Consider the following 22,398-nt stretch of genomic DNA (forward strand, 5'->3'; position numbering starts at 1 on the left):
TAATCTTATGACTTCAGCTGATAACAATCACAATATTGACATCACTGTCTGAAGCTACTGTGAAAAAATAATGCAACTTGTGTCATTTTAACTGACAGAGACACTGAACTCTGTGCCTGTTTTTGTTTCATGTAATTACCAAGATATTAACCATAAAACAGGTAAACAAATCTGGAATCTGACAATTTAACAGAAAATGCTACCATATTTTTTTGGTTTGTAGTCCAGGTCAGTTTTCAAGAATGTTTTGATGTCATGTGGGCATTTTTTGTAACCTTTTATTTTTTTTTTTTTTTACATACTAACTATTGTACTGCTACTCACAACACAATCAACTGAGTAGTAATGATTGGTAAAAATAGGTGCACAATAAGATGCGTACCTAAACTATGCCATCTTGTTGACTTCACCTCCTTCTCACTCTACAATGCTGCACAGAATAAATATAGGACATTTCTCAGCAGTGCACTGTATAACCCATTTTCATGTATTATAAGCACAAATTTACCACCACACTAAGTCTAATCTTTCAATGTGTGTGTAGGTTAGCTGACCCCATTTTCATCAAATTAAACGTAAAGAGCTTTTGTTGCAGTGGATAGTCAGGTCAAAAGTGTACCAATATTTTAAAACAGAGGAAGAAAACAAAATCTGAACACACCAAATAGAATAGTCTCGGGCAAGGCCGTCCAACAGTTGTTAAAACACAAAACTGGCAAACCAATAATGTGAAGGTTATTACAAGATGAAATGTGTTTGACTTTAGGGGGACGATAGGCAAAGGTTAATGCTTCCTGCTACACTTTAGACAAAGTAGTTCAAAGCACTGCTAATTAAATAGATAGTAGTCCTCATTTGGCCTTGACGCTGTAGCCCCTTCCTGTTTCTTAGTCATTGTAGTGCTCATTGTAGTGCTCCGGGCAGTCTATTGAAATTATCCTAAAAGAAATGTCATTTTAAAGTGTATTTTAAAGTGAAATGCTATGTTTTTTCTTCACTCGTTTGTTCACTTTTATTTCCTCTTCTGTTGAAATGTATCTTCCCATTCAGTGCTCTGCTATGAATGTCAAGATTATTCCGTTAATTAATGTTGTGGTCAGAGGTGGGGACTTGCAAGTCGTGACTTGGACTCGAGTCAGACTTGAGTTACTATTTTTAGAACTTGAGACTCGACTTGATAAAATGTATTAAAACTTCGGACTTGACTTGGAATTGAATATCAATGACTTGGTGCTTGACTTGGACTTGAGGCCTGTGACTTGAGAAGCACTTTTAAATCTGAATTCTTTTTATTCTGACAGCAATGATCCACACTAAGATCTTGTCAAAACATTTAAAAAGGAAAAATTTACATTTCTAGAATTCTATATATATATTGTATAAATACTCATATGTAAATATACTACGATTTTTAAGTACAATTTATCTTAAAATTCATATAAATTGCAAAAATCTAAGCTATGTTTGGTGCTTTGGTTTAAAGACTTGAAATGACTTGAAGCTCAAAGCAGACGACTTGGACTTGACTTGGACTTATGGGCCAGTGACTCGAGACTCAACTTGAACTTGCCTGTGTTTGAATTGGGACTTGACTCGGACTTGAGGTCAAAGACTTGAGACTTAGTTGAGACTTGCAAAACAACGACTTGGTCCCACCTCTGGTTGTGTTTATTCAAAACCAAAAAAAATTATAATCATGAGAAATTTAGAAGCAAAAATAATCATTATAATAAAAAGCAAACCTAAATGTAAAGTGCTTTTTTCTCGATACTTATTAGCTTTACTTTAGCATTCAAAGTGTAAAACTTCATAAAGCTGGTCACATATTAGAGCAGCAGTGATTTATTAGACAGTGTCAATCAAAGTGAATTAGAGATAACACAATTGTTTGGTAATGATGTTAATAGTAAAATTATGTTAGCAATTTCTTCTCACAATAATCCAAATCTAATGCTCTCAATAAACTATGATGCTATGACCAAAATGAAGCCATATTAAAGATGCAGTGCCCAGTTCTTCATTTGTAAATTAGAGGTTGCCAGAACAAAAAGTCAGATCATTTAAGGCCAAAACTTTACTTTTTTTTTTCTTTTTCTTTTTTTTTTTTTTTTTGCATTTAGGCACTCAGAAATGCCAAAATACAACATGACCGACCATCTAACTACATTGTAAACAATATATATGTTTTTTATTTAACATCGTATTTGTAAATTAGAGATTGTCAGAACAAAAAGTCAGATTTTTTTAAGGTTAAATCTTTACCTTTTTTTTTTTTTACATTTAGGCACTCAGAAATGCCAAAATACAACACCACTGGCCATCTAAGTAAATTTTAAACAATATTTATATTTTTTTATTTGTTTATATGTTCACAGCAAGACCTGCCTCTTAAGCCGCTCCACACATCCACGCACAGGATGTCCCCCCACCCTGCTCGAGCTCACTGTGCCCCAAAAAAAGAAATCCGGCCCAGTATTAGGCTGCCAGTTACTGTTCCCCGAAAGTGATTGCGTTAGTAACTGTGTTATTGTGATGAAAGGAGCACATTTCTAGATATTGGCCATAATAAATTACAAAACAATCTCCAAAAATACCCCCAACGCTGCATGTTCAAGTCAATAATTTGCTCCATTCAGCCTTATTTAGCTTGCAAATCACAGAATCCCCCCAGAACAAGTAAATAGTAGGCAAGGCAAGGCAAGGCAAGTTTATTTGTATAGCACAATTTGTACACAAAGTAATTCAAAGTGCTTTACAGAATAAGAAATACATTAAAATCATAATAAAAACAAATCAAAACATAAATAATCATGAAGATTAAAATTTAAAAAAGAGAGACATAAATTGGAGAGAAGAGTGCGGAATGAAAACCTTTCAGTTATATGCACAGTTAAACAGAAATGTTTTGAGTCTGGATTTAAACAGCGTCACAGAAGAGGCCTGTCTCACATGTTCAGGAAGACTGTTCCAGGTTTTAGCTGCATGAACCTGAAACGCTGACTCCCCTTGTTTAGTTCTGACTCTGGGCACCAGCAGGAGGCCGGTCCCTGAGGTCCTCACAGTGCGAGATGGTTCATATGACACTAACATGTCACAGATGTACTTTGGTGCTCGGCCATGGAGAGACAAGCAGAGCTGCTTTAAAGTCTATTCTCTGAGGCACAGGAAGCCAGTGCAGAGACCTGAGCACAGGACTTATGTGCTCGTACTTCCTAGTTCGAGTAAGGACCCGAGCTACAGCGTTCTGGATGTTCTGCAGCTGTCTCACAGCTCGTTTGGAGAGACCAGTGAGCAGACCATTACAGTAGTCTAACCTACTTGAGACAAATGCATGGATAAGTTTCTCCAAGTCTGATTTAGACAGTAAACCTTTGATTTTTGCTATGTTTTTTAGATGGTAAAAGGCTGTAGTACTAGTAACAGACTATTCTCCAGCACGAAGCAGGCTACACCAATGAAATGTCAGGGAAGTCTTTACGGCCTCCTAACTCTGTGATTTGTCTCCTGTCGATTAGTTTTTTATCCAGTCACGGTCTCTCATTCCTGGTGCTTGTATATTTCCAAAACAAATTCGTAGCTCTGAATGAGACAGGAGAGTGGCGTCTGATCACTTACTGCTGTTGTGATTCAGAGGAGACGAGGGAAGCACGTTCAAAATCTAGTTAAGTTACTGGATAAAAGGAAACACTTATCGGATCCAAGAAAACAGTTAACGGATCAAAGAAAACTGTTACCAGATCAAAGAAAACAGTTACTGGAACGCAGCCCGACAGTTGCGCCGTCCTGTTTGGCTCAAATTAAGCCTTGGCTCTACCTGATTTTTTTAAATGTGAGTTTCCAGTGGCTATGGCCCTAATTTAAAATTCAATTTCTAGTGTCCTAACTATAGCCAATGCAAAATCAGACAAGCTGTTTCTTCATTTCTGGTCAGATTGCTGGTGGACAGTGCCTTATATCTGCCTGAAGGGAAGGAGCTACACTAAACACTACACACCTACTTGTTTACTGTATTTGTTTGTTAGCTTCGTCTGTTGAACTGCACTAAGTGTGAACTGTGCCTGAGTCATATTACCATAATCGTTCAGGCCCCTGGTGGGTGCTCTCACACCTGTTAGCATACTGGCCATCACTATCATTTTCCCTGTTTTGATTCAGGTCTGGGGAGGAAGTTGCAAATAGGAGATAGATGATGTCTAAGCCCTCCATTTCAAATGGGGATCCTGCCTGGACGATTGTGGAATTACACAGCATCCTAACTATTCACCTCAATGAGTTTTTAAGTGCTTTTTGCAACTTTCAGAGGCCAGAGTGGAGTTTACAATCATGGTATAGAGCTAACAACTAGCATGCTATTGCCACACTTCCTCTTTCACACAGAATTAAAAAAAAAAAAGTAATTTTCACTGTAAGTAATGCCTTTACAATATATTTGTACTGGGGACATTTTTATTTTATTTATTTATTTTTTATTTATTCATTTATTTATTAATTTATTTATTTTCAAAACAAAACCAGGTTGTTTAAGCATTATTATGTATGCATTTGGCAATAGCACTTGTATCTTGTATCTTGGTTCATGTTAATTTCTGTTTGCTGCATCCCTAACATGTTGTGTGAAAGGCTGTCCAGCATCGGCCTTTAATTATACATGGCTCTTACATAAGGCTGTATAATTAGTTCTAATATACATAAGCCTACTTCATATGTTGACCTGAAAGGGGTATGCATATGATAGGAAGATCCTCTGCCTGAATACATGCCATTAGGAATAAATACACGCCAGAGGCCAGATGGATAAGACTGGGACGTGTTATTGAAGAGAAATATTGAATAAACTCATGAGTAAATTAAAAAGAGGGATCTTTATCAATTAAAGTGGGTATGACAGATTTTTATGATTCTCTAATTTTGACTTAATTTGTTGGGATAATACCTGTTGTAAATATAAATTATAGTTTTTACACCAATAAAGAAGGGACGGTTGTAAAATATGTTGAAAATGACTGGAAGTAGAGAGTTTTCAACATACTGATGACATTCTGCCCAAACGTTTGGCACAATTTGCATGTAAGAAACACATTTCAAACACAATTTTAACAAAATAAATGTGTTTTCTTGTCATTTTATTTGACAGATAATAATTTGCGTAAGAGGAGTTATGCTAGGTAATAGTGTGATGTCAGGCTTACCAAATGGGAAGTACAATTTTAAACCTAAAAAATTTCCAAATTGGGAAAATGAGTATGAATGTTTTTACAAAAATCTTAAATAAAATTACTGTGGTTTAGTAAAATGAGAAGTCTAACATGCCATATGCACTGTAAATAATGGTTAAATACAAAGAAATATAAAATCAAACATGAAGTTATGCTGGTTGAGGAGAGGGTTAGAAAGATACACGACTAGAGATGATGACTTTTCATGCATGACCAGGAGGGAGGGACAGGGGGCGCTCTGGGACAGTTATCCATTCACTTGTTTGAATGTTGATTAATGCACTTGGCATATTGACCAATGACTGTTTGATTTTCTAACTTTCTGTCGGTTAAATCAACAATTTAGTTTAGCCCTGCAAGCCAGCTGCTGTTGTGATGTTGAACTTTTGTGATTTATGCATAGATATAGATTGGGCAACACAACCATCACAAAGATACTCTGTTTAGTAGCAATAGTCAATATATGCTGAATGAAGCCTGAAGAATGCACATAAAATACTCAAATGACTAATGCTTTAAGTAATATTGGTTTTATATGCTTATCTTTATATTACCTTTTAGTGTATTGCTCTTAAGTTGATTGGTTTGTTTTACATGACTCGTTTGTTTATTTATGACTAGTAAAACTTAATGGAAGAGTACTTTGTTTTTTAACGACTCTTTACTTTCTACTCCTCTACATTTCTGAACATGACTGAAAAGCAAATGTATTTTTTATTATTGTGTGAGACCTGCAGAAAACAAGATTATTTTTTATCAAGGTCATAGTTTGAGCAAAAAAATAAACAAATAAAAAGAGCTAAGAAAAAAATAAGTGTTTCTGTTGAGCAAAATGTATCAAAATCCCTACATCCATCCATCCATCAATTTTGTTCCGCTTATCTGGGGCTGGGTTGCGGGGGCAGCAGTTTAAGCAGGGACTCCCAGACTTCCTTCACCTCGGACACTTCCTCCCTCTCTTCCGGGGAGATCCCAAGGTGTTCCCAGGTCAGCCCAGAGACATAGTCCCTCCAGCGTGTGTCCTGGGTCTTCCCCGTGGCCTCCTCCCTGTGGGACATGCCCAGAACACTTCCCAAGGAAGGCGCCCAGGAGGCATCCGGAACAGATGCCCGAACCACCTCAGCTGTTTCTCTCAACATGGAGGAGCAGCGGCTCTACACCAAGCTCCTCCTGTGTGACTGAGTTCCTCACCCTATCTCTAAGGGAGCGCCCAGCCACCCTGTGGAGGAAACTCATTTTGACCGCTTGTATCTGCAATCTTGTTCTTTCGGTCATTACGCAAAGCTCATGACCATAGGTTAGGGGAAGAACGAAGACTGACCGGTAAAGAGCTTTGTCTTTCGGCTCAGCTCCCTTTTCGCCACAATGGTCCAATATAGTGACCGCATCACTGCAGACGTTGCACTGATCCGCCTGTCAAAATCCCTACATTTAAAGCTTTATTATATGTCAAACTTTGCACAAAATACTTTTACTTTTTACTCTAAAAGTACATGTTTAAACAGCCACTGTAATACTTTTACTTAAGCAGATTTTTTATGTGATATTTTTACTTTCACTTGAGTTTTTTTTTTTTTTTTTGCCCTGGTATCTGTACTTTCACTTAAGTAACACAACTGAGTACTTCTTCCGTCTCTGTTTATTTATCTATTTATACCAAACTGTTTAGCACTTCAATTTGGTTCTGTTACTGTCTTGCCTGATCTTCTGTATTGCATTCCCCCAAATTATTTTGAACAGGTAACTCTTTGGTTGTTCATTAGGAGTTACTGTTTCTCTTTTTTTACGTGAAACACTTGAAGAAATCAAAAGCGGTTGATACCTACAAAGTCACCCTTGTTCGCCACGATGATCCTCCAATCAATACAGGACACAGTGGGGGATTTCCTCAACATGAAGCCTTACGTAATAAACTGGAAGTGAAAGATGCTTTTAGAGACAGAAGAGATAATGATTTTTTATTATGTCTGGGTTATGAACATGAGTACTGGGATCATGGTGGATCAATACACAGTGACAGTACAAGCCTCACTGTGCGTTCAAGTGCTAAATGTGGGCTTGTTGTGGCGGCTTTCTTTCAGTGCAGTATTTTGGTCAGTTACTCCTGTGGTCTGATCTATAAAAGAAAATTGCCAGTCTTGCACAAATCTAATGTGGGTAGAGCAGTGAAAAATTTACTCAAAAATTAAATTACTTCAAAATAATAATACTCAAGTAGAAGTGCAAAGTAGCTCAAGAAAGTACTTAAAAGTTTTCGTAAGAGTGACGTCTGAAGTGAATGCAAATTGAAGGGCAAAATTTTAGTATTTTCAAATTATTGGCAACAAAAACTAAATCATATCTAAAGGAGCAGTGCAAGAAACACAAACATTCCAATAATTGATATCAATATAAAACCGCTCACAGTCAAGTAAAGTTTGTATTTTGATTCAATTGCGATGTATAGTGCACTCCTACTTCTAAACAAGCCTCAGTGCCTCAGTTTTATTAAATCTGTTTTGTTTTTCTCTTTCAGACGGCGTGTAAATCGGCTGTGGCATTCTTTCAGTTCAGTATTTTGGCCAATTACTTCTGGCTGTTGGTGGAGGGCATGTACCTGCAGACTCTGCTGGCTCTGACCTTCGTCTCTCAGAGGAAGTATTTCTGGTGGTACATCCTGATTGGCTGGGGTGAGTACAATGCAAACACTAATGACATTATGGTATTTAAATCAGCAGTATTAGTCATGATTAGGTGTAATTAAAGATAGGGGTTAGAGATTGCTTAATTTCTCAATTGACAGTATTTGGTAACACTTAAGAATAATTGCACTATTTAAAGCCTTAAGGAAGCACGAAGAAAGACATAATTCATATAAATAGTTTATTAAGAATGACTCCAATAGGACAAAATGGCGAATACAAGTTTCAGAGTGGCTGGGCACTCTCTTAGAGACAGGGTGGGATGCTTAGTCACACAGACGGAGCTCGGAGTAGAGTTGCTGCTCCTCCACCAGGTGAAATGGCTCGGGTATCTTTTCCAGATGCATCTTTGCCTACCCCTGAAAAAGTGGAAGAAAATAGATAGATGGTTAAGGTTTGGTTATTAAGAAGTTTTAAAGGCTGAATTATGCTTTATACATTTTGTACATTATGAGCGAAGTCTTTCTTAAGGCTAATTATGTTGTAGTATCATAAAGGTTTAGCTAATAATTACTAACTCAGTATCTAACTAATATTATTGTCCAACCTTTATTTGCACTACAGTAGTTAAAAATAATGTGAGCGGTGGAGGGCTGGATGATTCACTTTGCTTAATTTGAAATAAAATATATTCTGTAGACACGAAGGTAAAAACAGGAAATACATCCATAATGCAAATGTAAAACAAGCTAGAATTAATGTCTTATTTCAGTATTATTAATATTTCCTCATAGTTGTGTAGCAAACCTGGCCATCAATAACCTATTATAACACCTTTTGTTTATTGCTTCCAAATAGTACAAATGTGGTTACGTAATAATTCCTATTTATAAATACCGTTCATTTTTCAGTGTCTAGTGTCATCATGTTGAATTGTAATCCAGCCTCCCTCCCTCCTATCTCTGCGCCTCCTGTGGTCTGACAAAGGACACTTCACTTCCCCAAAACACCACTGCAGCATCTATAAAAGGAAGCTAAGAGAGGGCGTGTGAATTTAAAATTATATCAGTAAAACTATAGGGTAAAGAAAAAATTTATGTTTTTATAGTTACCTTTCAAAGGGACAGGAAAAAACAGGAAAAATCCATAAATAACACATAAACACATGAATAGGTATTTGAAAGTAGACACTCATTGGTTATCTTTAAATGCACATAAAACATTTCGGAAATTTCAAGTAAAAATTTATCTCTGATGTGAGTAATCTGATTTCTTTCTGGTCACACTTCTGGAGGATTTGACAAGAAAAATATATGCAAAAAAAAGTTAGATTAAAGGTCCAATATTAAGCAAAATTGACTCTTGTGAGCTTTAAGACATGTTATAATACCTGAAATTATGCTTTGTTTCATTCACACATGTTTGAGTAACCCTTTATTCTTAGTCTGTCTACATCTCCAAAGTTCAAAATGCTCTGTTGCACCTTGTGATGTCATGTAGGTGTAGCTTTAAAGCTACCTTTTACTTTTTGTTTAGCAGAGATTGGAAATACTAATGATACTTCCTATATTACTACATGACATCACAAGGAGAGAAGAACTCAGCCTAAATATGCAGTGTTTATGTGTTAAAAATGTGTGAAAGAAACAAATGCAACTCCAGGTATATTTTTAATGAGGAAACAACATTATAACATAGATCAAAAATTTGTGTAATATGGACCCTTTAAGTCAACTGGACAAAGTTTTGTGTTCATTAGGGACAGCATCCCAATTAGATAGTATAAATCTTTGAGTGTATTTTAGGCTCTTCTGTACATTAGTAGATAAGTTTCACTCTTGTGCTAATGAACTGTATGTTTACATCAGTATGGACTTCATGTTTACTGCGCTACAACACATGAGAGTCGTGTCAAGGATTTTTACTTTGAGCAAATCAGTCACCATAGAAAATTAAACAAGAAGCATTTGGTGGAATCACTGAGGCTGGCATCATGCACAAGAACAGAATGTTACATACTCTACTATACCCCACGGGTATCAGGAAGTTGGACAAATTAGCGCTGTTGTCATGGCAGTTAACCATATCAATACAAAATGTTATATCTTCTCCTTATCTTCAACAGGAAGCACACAACCATGAATATGTATATGGAATTGGAATTAATCATCAAGAAGACTAAGGACTCTTATGTGATGACGACACATGTTTCTGCAGCACATGGTAGAAGAATAGGGGATGTATTAACTTAAGCATACCATTTACAATTAAAGCTGCAAGCGGCATTGAATGGCTCTCGCAGGCCACACTTCACACGTTAACGACTCGCCTCTCCCTCTTGTATCTGTGTTATTGCAGCTTTGGGCTGTACTTGTCACGACACAGACAATATTAACACATATTGGATGTGCTGACATGCTTCATCGCCATGGCAACATCGTGCACAACATTGACCCCCCCCACCCGAAAAAGCAATAGCAAAAGGGGCTAAGGCCTAATAAGAAAACTGTTTCAAAAACGGTGGATACAACATAAAGAATGGAAACTTGCTGTATAATCTCAATAAATAAGGTTATTTCTTCACTTAGAGGCATTGTATATGATTTTGACTCAATAAAAAAACAAAAAAACAACAACTTTTCTTTAAAGGTATTTTATCTTACAGAGAGTCAAAACATGACAAATAAATAATTCATTTTGTCAATATCACCCACCCATTAACTTGGACTTGGACAAAACTGTTTCATGGAAAGCAATTCCAATTATTTATTTTATTTTATTTTGTAGCTAATAGCCTTGTAATTGAAATAAACAAATTAATGGACCTGTCAATATTATGGTACATATAAGGAAAGCCGATGCAGATTAAACAAAAAAGCTTTTTTTTTTTATTCAATTGAAATTACTTTACAAAACAATGAAATACAAACAAAAACCAAATACATTTTGCTCAAATTCTTACAGTGCAAGTGTGAAACCACTGCATTCCTATCCAGTCTCCTATTTGGACTCCTCTCTCCTCACTGAAAGCAGAGCACTTCTTCATGGTACAAGACAGAGTGCTTTGGTTTTTGTCTGTGATTCAAAGCCTCATACAGGACTGGATATTGTTCAGATCCTTTCACACTAAAATCGAGTGTTAAAAAGGCTGTCAAACTGAGAGATAGAGCAGATACACGTAGGAAGAGAAGCTAAACATAAACAGCACTAAAGAAAGACTTTCAAATTAGACCGAATTAGACTTGCTAAAAATGGCATATTGTCCCAGCTGTGTGCTTTGGACAAAAATAGACTGGCCAACATAGCATTGACTGTATCTTCTGTTACTGTCCTACTGCACTACTTTTATTGTTATTATTACTACTACTACTATAATGCTATATTTGCCTCTCCTATGTTATTTCTACTATTATCACTACTACTATTAGTACTACACCAACTGCTGTTATTTGTACAGTTGTTTTAGCCATAGCAGACTCAGACATTTTTCACATTGTTACACCTCACTGCTTTCACTGCTTTGTTTAAGCCTGTGAAAGAATATACATCAATGACATTGTACACACAACATACACAGACATGCATCTTGATAGGGAAGTAAAAGGAGGAGGAGAAGGGGGGTATTTGATGTGTGATGCGTGTGTGTTTGTATAATGGTGTTCATTTGTGTTAGATGTCAAAGAGTATGATGAAGAAATATGTGTCTGTAAATTCCTATTGTACTACTACTGCCTCTACTAACACCTCAACAATCTGATCACTACTACTATACTACAAGATGTTCTAAAAAAAACCAATATAAGAAATGTGTTTTTTTTTTTAAATATGATGAAGTAAACTTACATATCTAGAAATATCCACGCAGAATTTCATTGTTTTTCTCCATGTATTTCAGCAAAATTTGTTTTGCTCCAGTACAGATAAATTGAATAAGGAACTACTGTAGTCAAAATACATGCACTGTGTAGTGTCTGCATCTAATTATAACATAATTTATTATCCGATAATCAGGATAATTATGCCAGTTGTCAGCTTTACTATGACAGCCAACTTCCCTCCGGTCTTTGAAAGTGATAAAAAGCACTCATAAACTCATTGTGGTGAATAATCAGGATGCTCAGAATGCATAAGGTACAGTAAGCGATAAGTAAAAGAATAAGTTTGGACCCCTGCTAGTTCTGTTTTACACATTTTAAGAAAAATCAGGCACAGCACCTTTGAAGAAGACCTATTGTGCTTGTATTGCCTTTATAGTTATAATGTATGACACTGTGAATCACTCATGTGTAATTTGGACATTTAAAATCATAATATTTATCTAAAACAACTTCCTAAAAGAAACAAGTCTGCATTAGAAACAAGTTACATGTTAGAAAAATACGGTGCCCAATGGGAGCTGACATAACCGTAAACATTTTTTAAAATTTGTACCAAAATGACTACAAGATGCTGCCGAATCCTATGCATGTCACCGATTAAGAAAATAAGATGGGATAATGAAGTACAGGGCAGTGGGTGTATATATGGATGTATAATATAGAATTAAAAGCTCTGAAAAGTCAATTTTGCATATAGGTTTTCTTTAAAATCTACTTGTACTGATTGTAAATGTAGTTATAGATAATATTTTTATTGATGGAGTTTGATGTAAGTCTGTTCCTCGTGCGTTTATTCGATATTGATGAGCTGCAGTTTTGTTCCAGCTCCTTTTTTAAAGCAGCGTCTCTTTGTGTGTCTGTCCCGTTCACTTCCATTGTCTCTGTTATGGGGCTCCTCATTAATGCAACTGTTTTTCGGCCGTGCATTGCTAAGCAGACGCCCACTCCCAACAACAACACAAAACAATGTGATCCATCAATACCACCAAGACATAAGTCAGCACCCAAAAAAAATTGGTCCTACTGCAATATGAACGAAAAACACGCTGATTGATTTTTACTTAAACACTTAAAAAACAAAAACAGAACTATTTAATTTGAAATGGCTTACCTTATACATTCTGAGCATCCTTATTATTCACTGAGACAAGAGCGGAGTTTTGCTGTGATGGTAAAGCTAACAACAACTAGCATGCTAATGTGCACACATTTTGACCTCAAGAGCTGCTTATATTTGTGAAAAAAAATCAGGTACAAGCACTTTAATTTATAGATTTTGAAGTGGAATAACATAACAATTAATTTGATTAACTTGATATGTTTTCAAAAGTCAGTTCAAAAAGGATTAAAATAAAATACACATATAATGATACATGATATGATGAACAACAGCTTATATACTGTACAATTTCTTCAAAATGTTATCCTCCAATAAATCCAATACATGTAAACAATTCAAATGTAATTCTTCTCTAGCCTGATTCTTCAGCTCGTTTTAATTCGTGGAAACCGTCTGACCTCGCAGCATTAGGATTCGTTCGCTCTACGGTAGGCAGGTACTTTTTTATTTAACCAATCGCTGCTATTTGGTCGTGCTTTTGTAATGCGCCGGAACGCTCAGTGGTGTCCAAGTAATTCCCGGCACAACAGCAAACAGCAACAGAGCAGAGCATGAACATGGCTGTCAAAGATCATTGTTGTTTCTGCGAGATGAACTTTCAAATTAAAGGTGCAATAAAAATGCGAAGTTTGTATTTGACAAAGGAAGTCCAAAGGAGGATAGAGTATGTAGTCTGCTATCACAACTCGAATTGGTTCAGCTCTTTGCTGATTGGCCGGAGCGTGGTCTACAACTTTCAAAGTTCTTGCAAACCGTCTAGTGTATTCTGATTCCTGACCTAGTCACTGGAGAAAAATTTTATTGAGCGGAGGCACTAGATGGCACTAGCCTGGCTACTTCTTCTGTTCTTTATATTAAAACCTATCCAAATGAATAAAGAAGGTTGCTTGTCTGTTGTAATAACCCATTGCTTTCCTTATCATTAATTTAAAACTCAAATATGTTGGGAGATTTGACTAGACATTATTATACCCCAAGGACAGAAATAAAGCCCAAACAAATGTCATCTATAGTATTACCCAGAATATATGACTACAAGCTTTCAGACTGACTGACTCCGACCCTGTGTGAACTTTTGTGCGGAGAGTGTGTATATTAATAATGATACCCAGTGGAGGATTGTCTTAATAAACATGGTGTTAGGGTGATTAGGAAGTAGGCGCCCTGTTAATGAGAAGTTGCTATGGGGCTGTTGTGTTGTTTAGCCAAATGTCAAGTTGTCTTGTCTTTACATCAGTCCATCAATTATTCAGCTGTCTACTGCTTCAGGAGACTGCACTTGTCACTGCAGCGTAAGGGGCACTGCCAGTGTAAGGAAAATTGTCAGTCTAAGGGGCACACTGTCAATGTAAGGAGCATTGTCAGTCTTAAGGGGCATTGTCAGTGTAAGGCAGCAGTCTCTAACCATTTTTATCCAATGAGCTACCTGAATAACATATAAAAATGACAGAGAGCTATTAATTTTAGCGGTCACGTGTGAATATAAGAGCCTCGGCAGCCTTACAGTGAGATGCCTGTGGAACATAAACCATAATCCATTTATTGGTGTACATGCATTTAATTAATCACATTTTACCTATTCAGCACAATACATATAATTCAGAAACCCCTTGATGAGCTACTTGGAAGGGGGTGGAGAGCTACTGGAAGCTCTCGGGCTAAAGGTTGGAGACCTGATGTAAGGGGTACTGGCTGTTCAAATCTCATTCGTTTAGGTTAGTAAAGGGCAAATAAAAGATGACTGCTTCTTTTAGAGCTGTACTGTAACATAAACTTTACTTAAGAAATGAAAAGTAGAAATTGATTTGGTGTTTTAACCTTTAATTTGTCAGCGTTCTAACCTAATAAATAGCCTAATAAAATTCTACATTTGAAATTCAGTGATATTAAATTTTAAAGGTCCTATATTACACAAAAAACAAAATTACTTGTGAGATTTTTGCTATGTTATGTTATATCAGCTCCTCAAAAACATACCATGTTGTTATTAATCTCTCTACATCGCCAAAGCTCAGAATGCCCTGTTCCATCTTCGGATGTCAAGTAGTGGTAATTTTCAAGTTAACAGCTATTTTTACCTTTAGTTTAGTAGAGATTGGCAATTTTAGAGATGAAATGATCCAAATGATTCTAGTGAAGCTGTATGGAGTTTAAAAGTGGAGACTTCCTGTTTTACCACATGACATCACAAGGTAGAGCAGAGGAGAAGAAAGCCTGAAGATACAATATACAATTTAAAGTATAATTCAAGATTTACAGTATACAAGATAAAACTAAAGTAAAAAGTAAACCTTTAAACAATTTTTACATGAACAAAAACAGTTTCCAGTTGTTTGACATTTGTAGTTTTACTGTCCAGAAAACCAGAGCAGTCTGATAAACATGAAATAACACAAGATAGATAGAGTCTTCACCAACTGCACATGTTTAAATACAGTCATGATTATTTACATCCAACATCTGGCTTAACACACACACACACACACATGATCCACACAATCACATGGCCTGCTGCAGTGTTAATAATAAATTATTAACCACACACCTCACACAGCGCCTATAAGACCTAAATAAATACATGCTCTTTCTATCGCCGTATCTCAAAGAAGTTGACAGCACAGTACTTTGAAGTATACCTCACATTTTACTGTCTGTCTCTTTATATCTTGTGTCTGGGTCTCAGTTGGAATAAATAATCAAGATAAATATTTGATGCACATTAAGGGAGATATTTTTGCCTACCGTGCACAAGTGGAAGAAGTACTCAAAATCTGAACTCAAGCCAGGATAATGCTACAGTACTGAAGCTATTAGTCCACAGCAAAATGTGTACAACTACAACGACAAGCTAGAATTGTGACTCTGTCTACTACTTTTATGACTTCACTTTCTACTAAATACATTTCCATTGGGATTTTAGGGGAAAAAAATAAAATCTACACAGTTGAGCTATTTAGAACAATTTATTTTTAATTAAAAGTTTTGTCATTAAATATTTGAAACCAGAGCTGATTGACCTGAGAAGTATATTCTGAAGACATTGATTACGTATTTATTACATTTAATATATATGAACAATTTCTGACTTGATAATCTTAAAAGGTAATAGGTAATAGACATTCACACAAGTGAGCGTGCACATTTGTGTTTGTGTATGTGTTAATGTGTGTGCCTCTGTGCTCTGTGCAGGTCTCCCATCCACAGTGATCATTCTTTGGGTCTTAACGCGATTCTTCTATGATGACAATGGGTATGGCACTGCTTTTATTTAGTTATAAATTCGATTTTTGATTTATTTTTATTTCAAATTTGACCAAATTGATATATATATTTTTTTCTTGCTGTTGTAATTAGTAATAAACATTATAATATTGTTACTCATAATAATAGCAAACTGTTCAGCCTCACACAAACACACAAATTAGTGCGTGCTCTGTGTCTTGCCTATGGACACAATGGCAATATTGGCAGCATTGCCTTGTTGCTAACCTTCAGATCAGTGTGCAAAACAAAGGTGAAAATTGCCACTCAAAAACTGAAAAATGAAGAAGGTTGCATCAGGGAGGGCATCTGGTATAAAAAAAACCCTGCATATCATGTTCACAATGCACGAATGAATAATTACTTACAGTAGGTAAAGCCTACTATAGGTTTTACATTGTCTTGATTATATATGCAGCCTTGCCTTAGTCTACATCTGCCCTTTAAAAGCTCTATAAATCACATTCTATCAACCAAAGGACACTAGTTGATGTGCACTCTATTTGTAAATCCCATTATACAACATCTCAGTAATTATTTATGAAAATCTATGCAGACTCAATATAGAATGGTAACCATGCAATCTACATGTTATGAAATGGCATTTTAATTAACTCTTGGTCAAATGAATTAATTTGCAGTGTCCCATGTTATTCTAAATGGCTGTAATTGAATCACTGTGGTGTGCTTACAGATGTTGGGATGATACCGAAAATGTCCCTATTTGGTGGATTATTAAAGGTCCAATTACGGCGTCTCTGCTGGTGAGTTTGGTCATTCAGATAACTTCCGGTAGCTTCCATGCTGCATGGTGCTGTGGAAGATGCTTTGCTTAAATGAGTTTTTCTCTGTGTATAACTCCCCCACAGATTAACATAGTCATCTTTGTGAATGTGATCCGGATACTGGTCCAGAAGCTCAAGTCATCAGCCATGGCGGGGAACAATGACACAGGACATTTTATGTAAGTTCATTTCAACTCATTATTTTCATTCTGCGTAGCTGTCTTGGTCTTTTACTATGTATACAGAATTTTACGTCATTTCAGATTGTTCTTGATCATCTTTTTTTAAAGATTTATCCAAAATCATTCTAGAAAAACATTGAGGGTTACTAAGAACAAAAACTGGATTTTGTGTATCAAGAATCATTGAGGTTTATCTACAGTGCCAAGTCTCTCACTCACCATTGCACTCTTTATGGTTTAGATGACTGGACATTGCAAACAATTTACAGAAACCAGCATTGGCTAATATTTATTTGCAAAGACATACTGGGGAAAATTCCTGAGTACTTCGGTAATCTCCTTAATTTCAGCTCTAATAGTTACCGGCTTTGGTCCTTCTCACAGTTTCTTTTCTTCTTTGAATCGTTTACAGAACATTCTTAAATTGGAATCTAAGGTGTCACGTGATAATTAAGGCCTGTGGTAACCTGAGTTGTATATCTGTTTTTCTTGAGAGATACAAATGGTTTTATAGGGAAAATATTACACTACTTTATGATCTACGTTATGATGTTGTTTCCTCATCATCAAAAACACACATAGACTTTTGTTTTGTTTTATTCATGCACATTTAGCACAAAGGTCCTGCATATTTAGGCTGAGTTCCAACTTGATGTCCTGTGGTAATACAGGAAGTTCTCCACTGTGTTTTTAAACTCCATACACCTGCACTAGAATCATATAACAGAACAGAAGTAGAAATTATTCCAGTTGATTGCAGTTCATAAAATTCATAACTCATACTCCAATACAGGAAGTACCGGACTACGAGTATAAAAACAGTAACATGGTGTGTGCACTGGTAGTGTAGATGGTAGGTCTGCAGATGAGAGAAGAGCCAGAGGTCTAAGGTTGTGATCCACAGCTGAAGGACTCTCCAGCACCCTAGGAGGGAAGTGAAGGAGGCTGTTGGGGCCTGTGGAGGAGGAAAATTGAAGTGGGAATGAAGGACATCTTGCACCTTCCAAAGGGTCACAAATCATATTCTGACAATGAACATGAGATGGATCACTCAAAATCTTGTTGACCTGACTGACCACAGCTTTCAAATACAGGGATTGTAGTGGCTTATGCACTGGTTTCCTCTGTCAACTTTAGAGCAGTACTTACCAGTCTGAGCAGTTTGGCTTTGCACTGTGGGGAGCTACACCACGCTGTCATGCCATGTCTCACTATACTGGCTAGAAGTGCATTGTAAACTATGGCCTGACCTCGAGCTGCACACCAAATGAACACATCCTTCTGAGAAAGTGGAGCCAATCTGCTGTATAGACAGTCCACATGAGCACTCCAGCTCAGGATAATGGACACCTCTATTCCTAGATAGTTGCACAAAAACTCTTGCTTTATTACGTTGTTACTGACCACAGGGTCATGTGATGTTATCTCTCTGGGGTTAAAGATCATTTCTTTCATTTTTTTGACATTCATTTGGATGATTTCAGCCCTGCTATTGCCAATCTTGACTGAACTATAAAGATAAAACATAGCTGTTAACTTCAAAACTACCACTGTAGGTGTACATCACAAGGAGGAAAAGAGCATTTAGACTATTGAAGATGTTGCCAAATCCTACACAGATCACTGATAAAGAAAATAAAATTGGAAACTGAAGTAAGTACAGGGCAGTGAGTGTATGCTGGTGGCAGTGAAAACAGCAGTTGTTGGGCAATATGCCGTCTTGAATTTAAGCTATTAAAAATTGCTCAAACATGCATAAATCTAAATCACTACAAATACAACTTCGAGAGGGTAAATGAGAAGAGGAAACAACTATAACATGGCTTAAATCTCTGAAAAGTGGATTTTGCTTTAATTAAAACTCTGTTAGAAAAAAAATAAAAATAAAATAAGATCAAATAAGTCATGCCAAATGCAGATACAGACCAGAAGATGAGGATTGATGTACAGGCCAGTTTACTGTCAGTTGAACTTCTTTCTTGAGCGTGTCTTGACCAGCATTATAAAAGGGATATTATGTTCAAAGTCTCTCTGGACTGAACTGATTTGCTGTGTTTCTCCGCTGTGGTCCTGGCCTCTGACGGAATGGCTCTGATTGTGACTGATGACATAGGACCCTCACATCAATCGGTCAATGAAACACCAATCCACACGAGCCCCACAGCGATGCTCTGTGCTGTTTAAGATACCGACCCCACACTCCACATTATGGCTTTTCTGATCTTGAATTTTAAATCCGTATGTCGAATTATATTTCCACCACCAGCTCAACATATAATTCTGCGACCAAAATATAAAGACTGACCTTCTTAGTTGTAACAGGATTGCAATCTCCACATGTTGCAGTTTGAACATGCACTAGAAATAAATAAATAAATACACACAAGGGCATGTTTTGCTTTGATGTGTGGCTCTGAGCTGCATTCGGAGCATTGTGGATGTTTCCTCAGTTTTGCTTTTATCTAAAATGGAGGAAAAAAGGGAAAATAAATTCACAAACAAGTCTGTGTGATGTGAGGTGTGATCTGTAGCAATATGTCAGTGCAGCTGGAATGAATGAAATACACAAAACAACACAGGCTGAGGCACAAATAGAGCTGTTTGTGAGTCCATGTTACTGGAATTTTGGTAGCAATATTTTGTTGCAATTAGGGCTGGGCAAAAAATTAAAAAAATATGAATCGCATTAATCACATGTTATACACAAAACCAATTAATGAATTGTATATGAAGCGTATAACCCACTTTTATTGAAAATGAAGTGCCACATCTGTTGTGCACACAGCATTTCTTTATACAGGAGTAGGACACTAGTCTGTAAAGTACATGTTTATTCTTCTTCCTTTGGAGAATCATACTCAAAAGTTAAATTTCCAATTTCAGTGCAGTTTGTCAATTCCTAGAATCTGACTTTTGAATTCAAAAGTAAAGTGCAAGTGATCAGCACCAGTAAAATAAAGTATTCAGTGTAAATCTCAACAGAAAGAATCAAACCAAATACAAACTGAAATTTATTGCCACTGCCGAGGCTTTGATGTTATTTAGTTTGATATAAAAATTAGAATCTCAGTCAAAAACAGTAACAAGAAAACAGTACATATACATACCTTTTTTTTTTACTTTTCTGAACAAAGTAAGTTGCTAAGACATAAAAGAATATTATTATTATTATTATTAAGAATGTGATTGCTGGCACCGGCTTCTCGCTGAAGAAAAGTGCAACCAGGGGTGGGGGGAGGGGCTTGCCACGAAGAGCGATGGACCGTGCGGTGGTGCCCCCGGGAGCACTTGGTGCCCTACACACTGTGCACAAAATGTGCGTGTGCAGAGCGACGGCTCTGACACTTTGTATCTCACGTGGTTGGCCGAAGCCTCTCTCCACTTGTTTCATTGAATGATTTGTCGGCATCAACCAAGTGTGTTGCATTTAGGTGATATTTCAGACTCGTGAAACTTCAATGATAAGCCAATTCATTGTGTTACAAATGACTTTGGCTGTTTTGACTGCACCGTCTGGAAGAACTTTAAATTGAAAATGGTCATGTAAAAGTTCCTCACCCTTCTCCATGTTTGTTTATCCCGCTTTCTTTCTCTCTGTTTTCTGTGTTCGCAGCAGCAGTAAGCAACATTCTAGGCTCGCTTGCAGTGGACTTTTTCAAAATAAAAGTCAGTGAGCAACAGATGTAAATAAAAAAAATAAAATAAAAAAATAAAAACTGCATTAAGGGGAGAAAAATAATTGTCGGCGATAATGAATTAATTAGTCAACGCAAAATTAACTCATTAATGTGCCCGGTCCTAATTGCAATATTTATGTATTAACGTATTTATACGCACACAAACAAAATAAATAGATTACAGATTTTGATTTAATTATTTAATTAACACACTATGTAATTTTTTTGTTGGGTGGTCTGTCACCTACTTGTCTCCATAGAGAGGTCATTGCCTGGCTTGAAGAATGTGCACTCTCCACAGATCTGTCATGTATCGTGGAGGCAGTCTATCCAACCAAAGTATTTTTTACTCACAAATACACTATATTGTATTGTAAATAATGAGCTCTTGATGCTATTTTCTGTAGTTTTTAAATACTTACTGATATATGAGTAGAATCCATGCATTTTTCTAAGTATATGCTTAGGTTTAGCGACATCATAATACCAGGCTTCTCCACTATAATTAAATCTGCATTACACACACAATTAGACGAGCCAGGTTAGACATTATGCAATATTCACTGCAATACTGGGTGGGACTGAGGGAGGGGCAGAGGATCCCATGAACAATTTCAAACACGCATCTCCGTCTAGTTTGAGTTTGAGCTTCAGGGAGAATCTCAAATCTCTCTCGTCACCAAACACCGTTCCCTTTGACTGTGGGCTGCTGCAGGGTCTGGCTCAGATGAATTCATTTGGAGGAGAGCAAAAATAGAAACTTGATTCCCTAAATAGACGTGTAGAAGTTTTTGAAGTGTGACAGGATTGTTCCAGACAGTTTTCACAAAGCTTCGGTCTAAGTTGGATACTCAAATGTGCTTCAAACACTTCAATCCAATTCAATGATATTACAGGCTTCACAGTGCAAAACAGGCTTATATGTGTCTGAAATCAGAGAGGATAAAGGTGTGTGTGAGAACAGACCAGGCTGCTGTTATAGTCAGATAAAGATTTCAGGTGTTTCTCTTTTTCATCTTTGTATTCAGGTGTTATACACTTCTACATTCGATTACTCAGCATAACACATTTTTCTTTTATAACACCTTTGACCTTGTCTGGCCTCACAACACTGGAGCTCACTTTGGGTTCTTCAGTCAGTAAACAACTCCTGTGACAACTCCTGAATCTCTATTTCCAGTGACTATAGGCATATCTGGAATTATTGAAAATTTACAAAAATTTAAAACAAGTTCAGAAAATGTTGATTGATTGAGAAAAAAATTATGATACAAAGGTATCAACACAACAGTTGAGGGAACAGAAAAAGTTGTATATTAAAGGTGCAGTATGGCATTGTTTGGTTGGGCGTCTGTCACCTGCTTGTTTCCATGGATATGTCATTGCTCTACCTGAAATGTTCCACAGTATGATATTAAACAGCTCTACTTTAGATTGATTCAATCACAAGTGGCTTTATAGCTCAAAAATACTGTGAGCGGGGTTGCCTCTCCACAGATATGAGCTGTAACCTGGTCTGTTTTGGTCTCCATGAAGACAGAAAGTCTTATACTGTGAAATATTCCAAACATCTCTCTTGAGAATAGCCTGTAATGGACCCTCCACCAGAAAAGTTATATTCTGTTTTATGAATTCAAATCAAATCAAATTTATTTGTA

At 36.6% G+C, this 22,398-nt stretch overlaps 1 protein-coding gene across 1 annotated transcript in view; it reads left to right on the forward strand.

The window, feature by feature from the left end:
• Positions 1-22,398, forward strand: part of ghrhra (growth hormone releasing hormone receptor a) — a 98,546-nt gene that overhangs the window by 70,666 nt on the left and 5,482 nt on the right. Inside the window, exons 7-10 of the mRNA XM_020929127.2 lie at positions 7,732-7,885; positions 16,025-16,085; positions 16,791-16,860; positions 16,966-17,060. Of these exons, the coding sequence (XP_020784786.1) occupies positions 7,732-7,885; positions 16,025-16,085; positions 16,791-16,860; positions 16,966-17,060 (380 nt within the window). The remainder of the gene's footprint in view (positions 1-7,731; positions 7,886-16,024; positions 16,086-16,790; positions 16,861-16,965; positions 17,061-22,398) is intronic.

This window comes from Boleophthalmus pectinirostris, unplaced genomic scaffold (assembly GCF_026225935.1).
Source record: "Boleophthalmus pectinirostris isolate CB_2022bp ecotype Guang Dong unplaced genomic scaffold, ASM2622593v1 HiC_scaffold_16, whole genome shotgun sequence".
Lineage (NCBI taxonomy): Eukaryota > Metazoa > Chordata > Actinopteri > Gobiiformes > Gobiidae > Boleophthalmus > Boleophthalmus pectinirostris.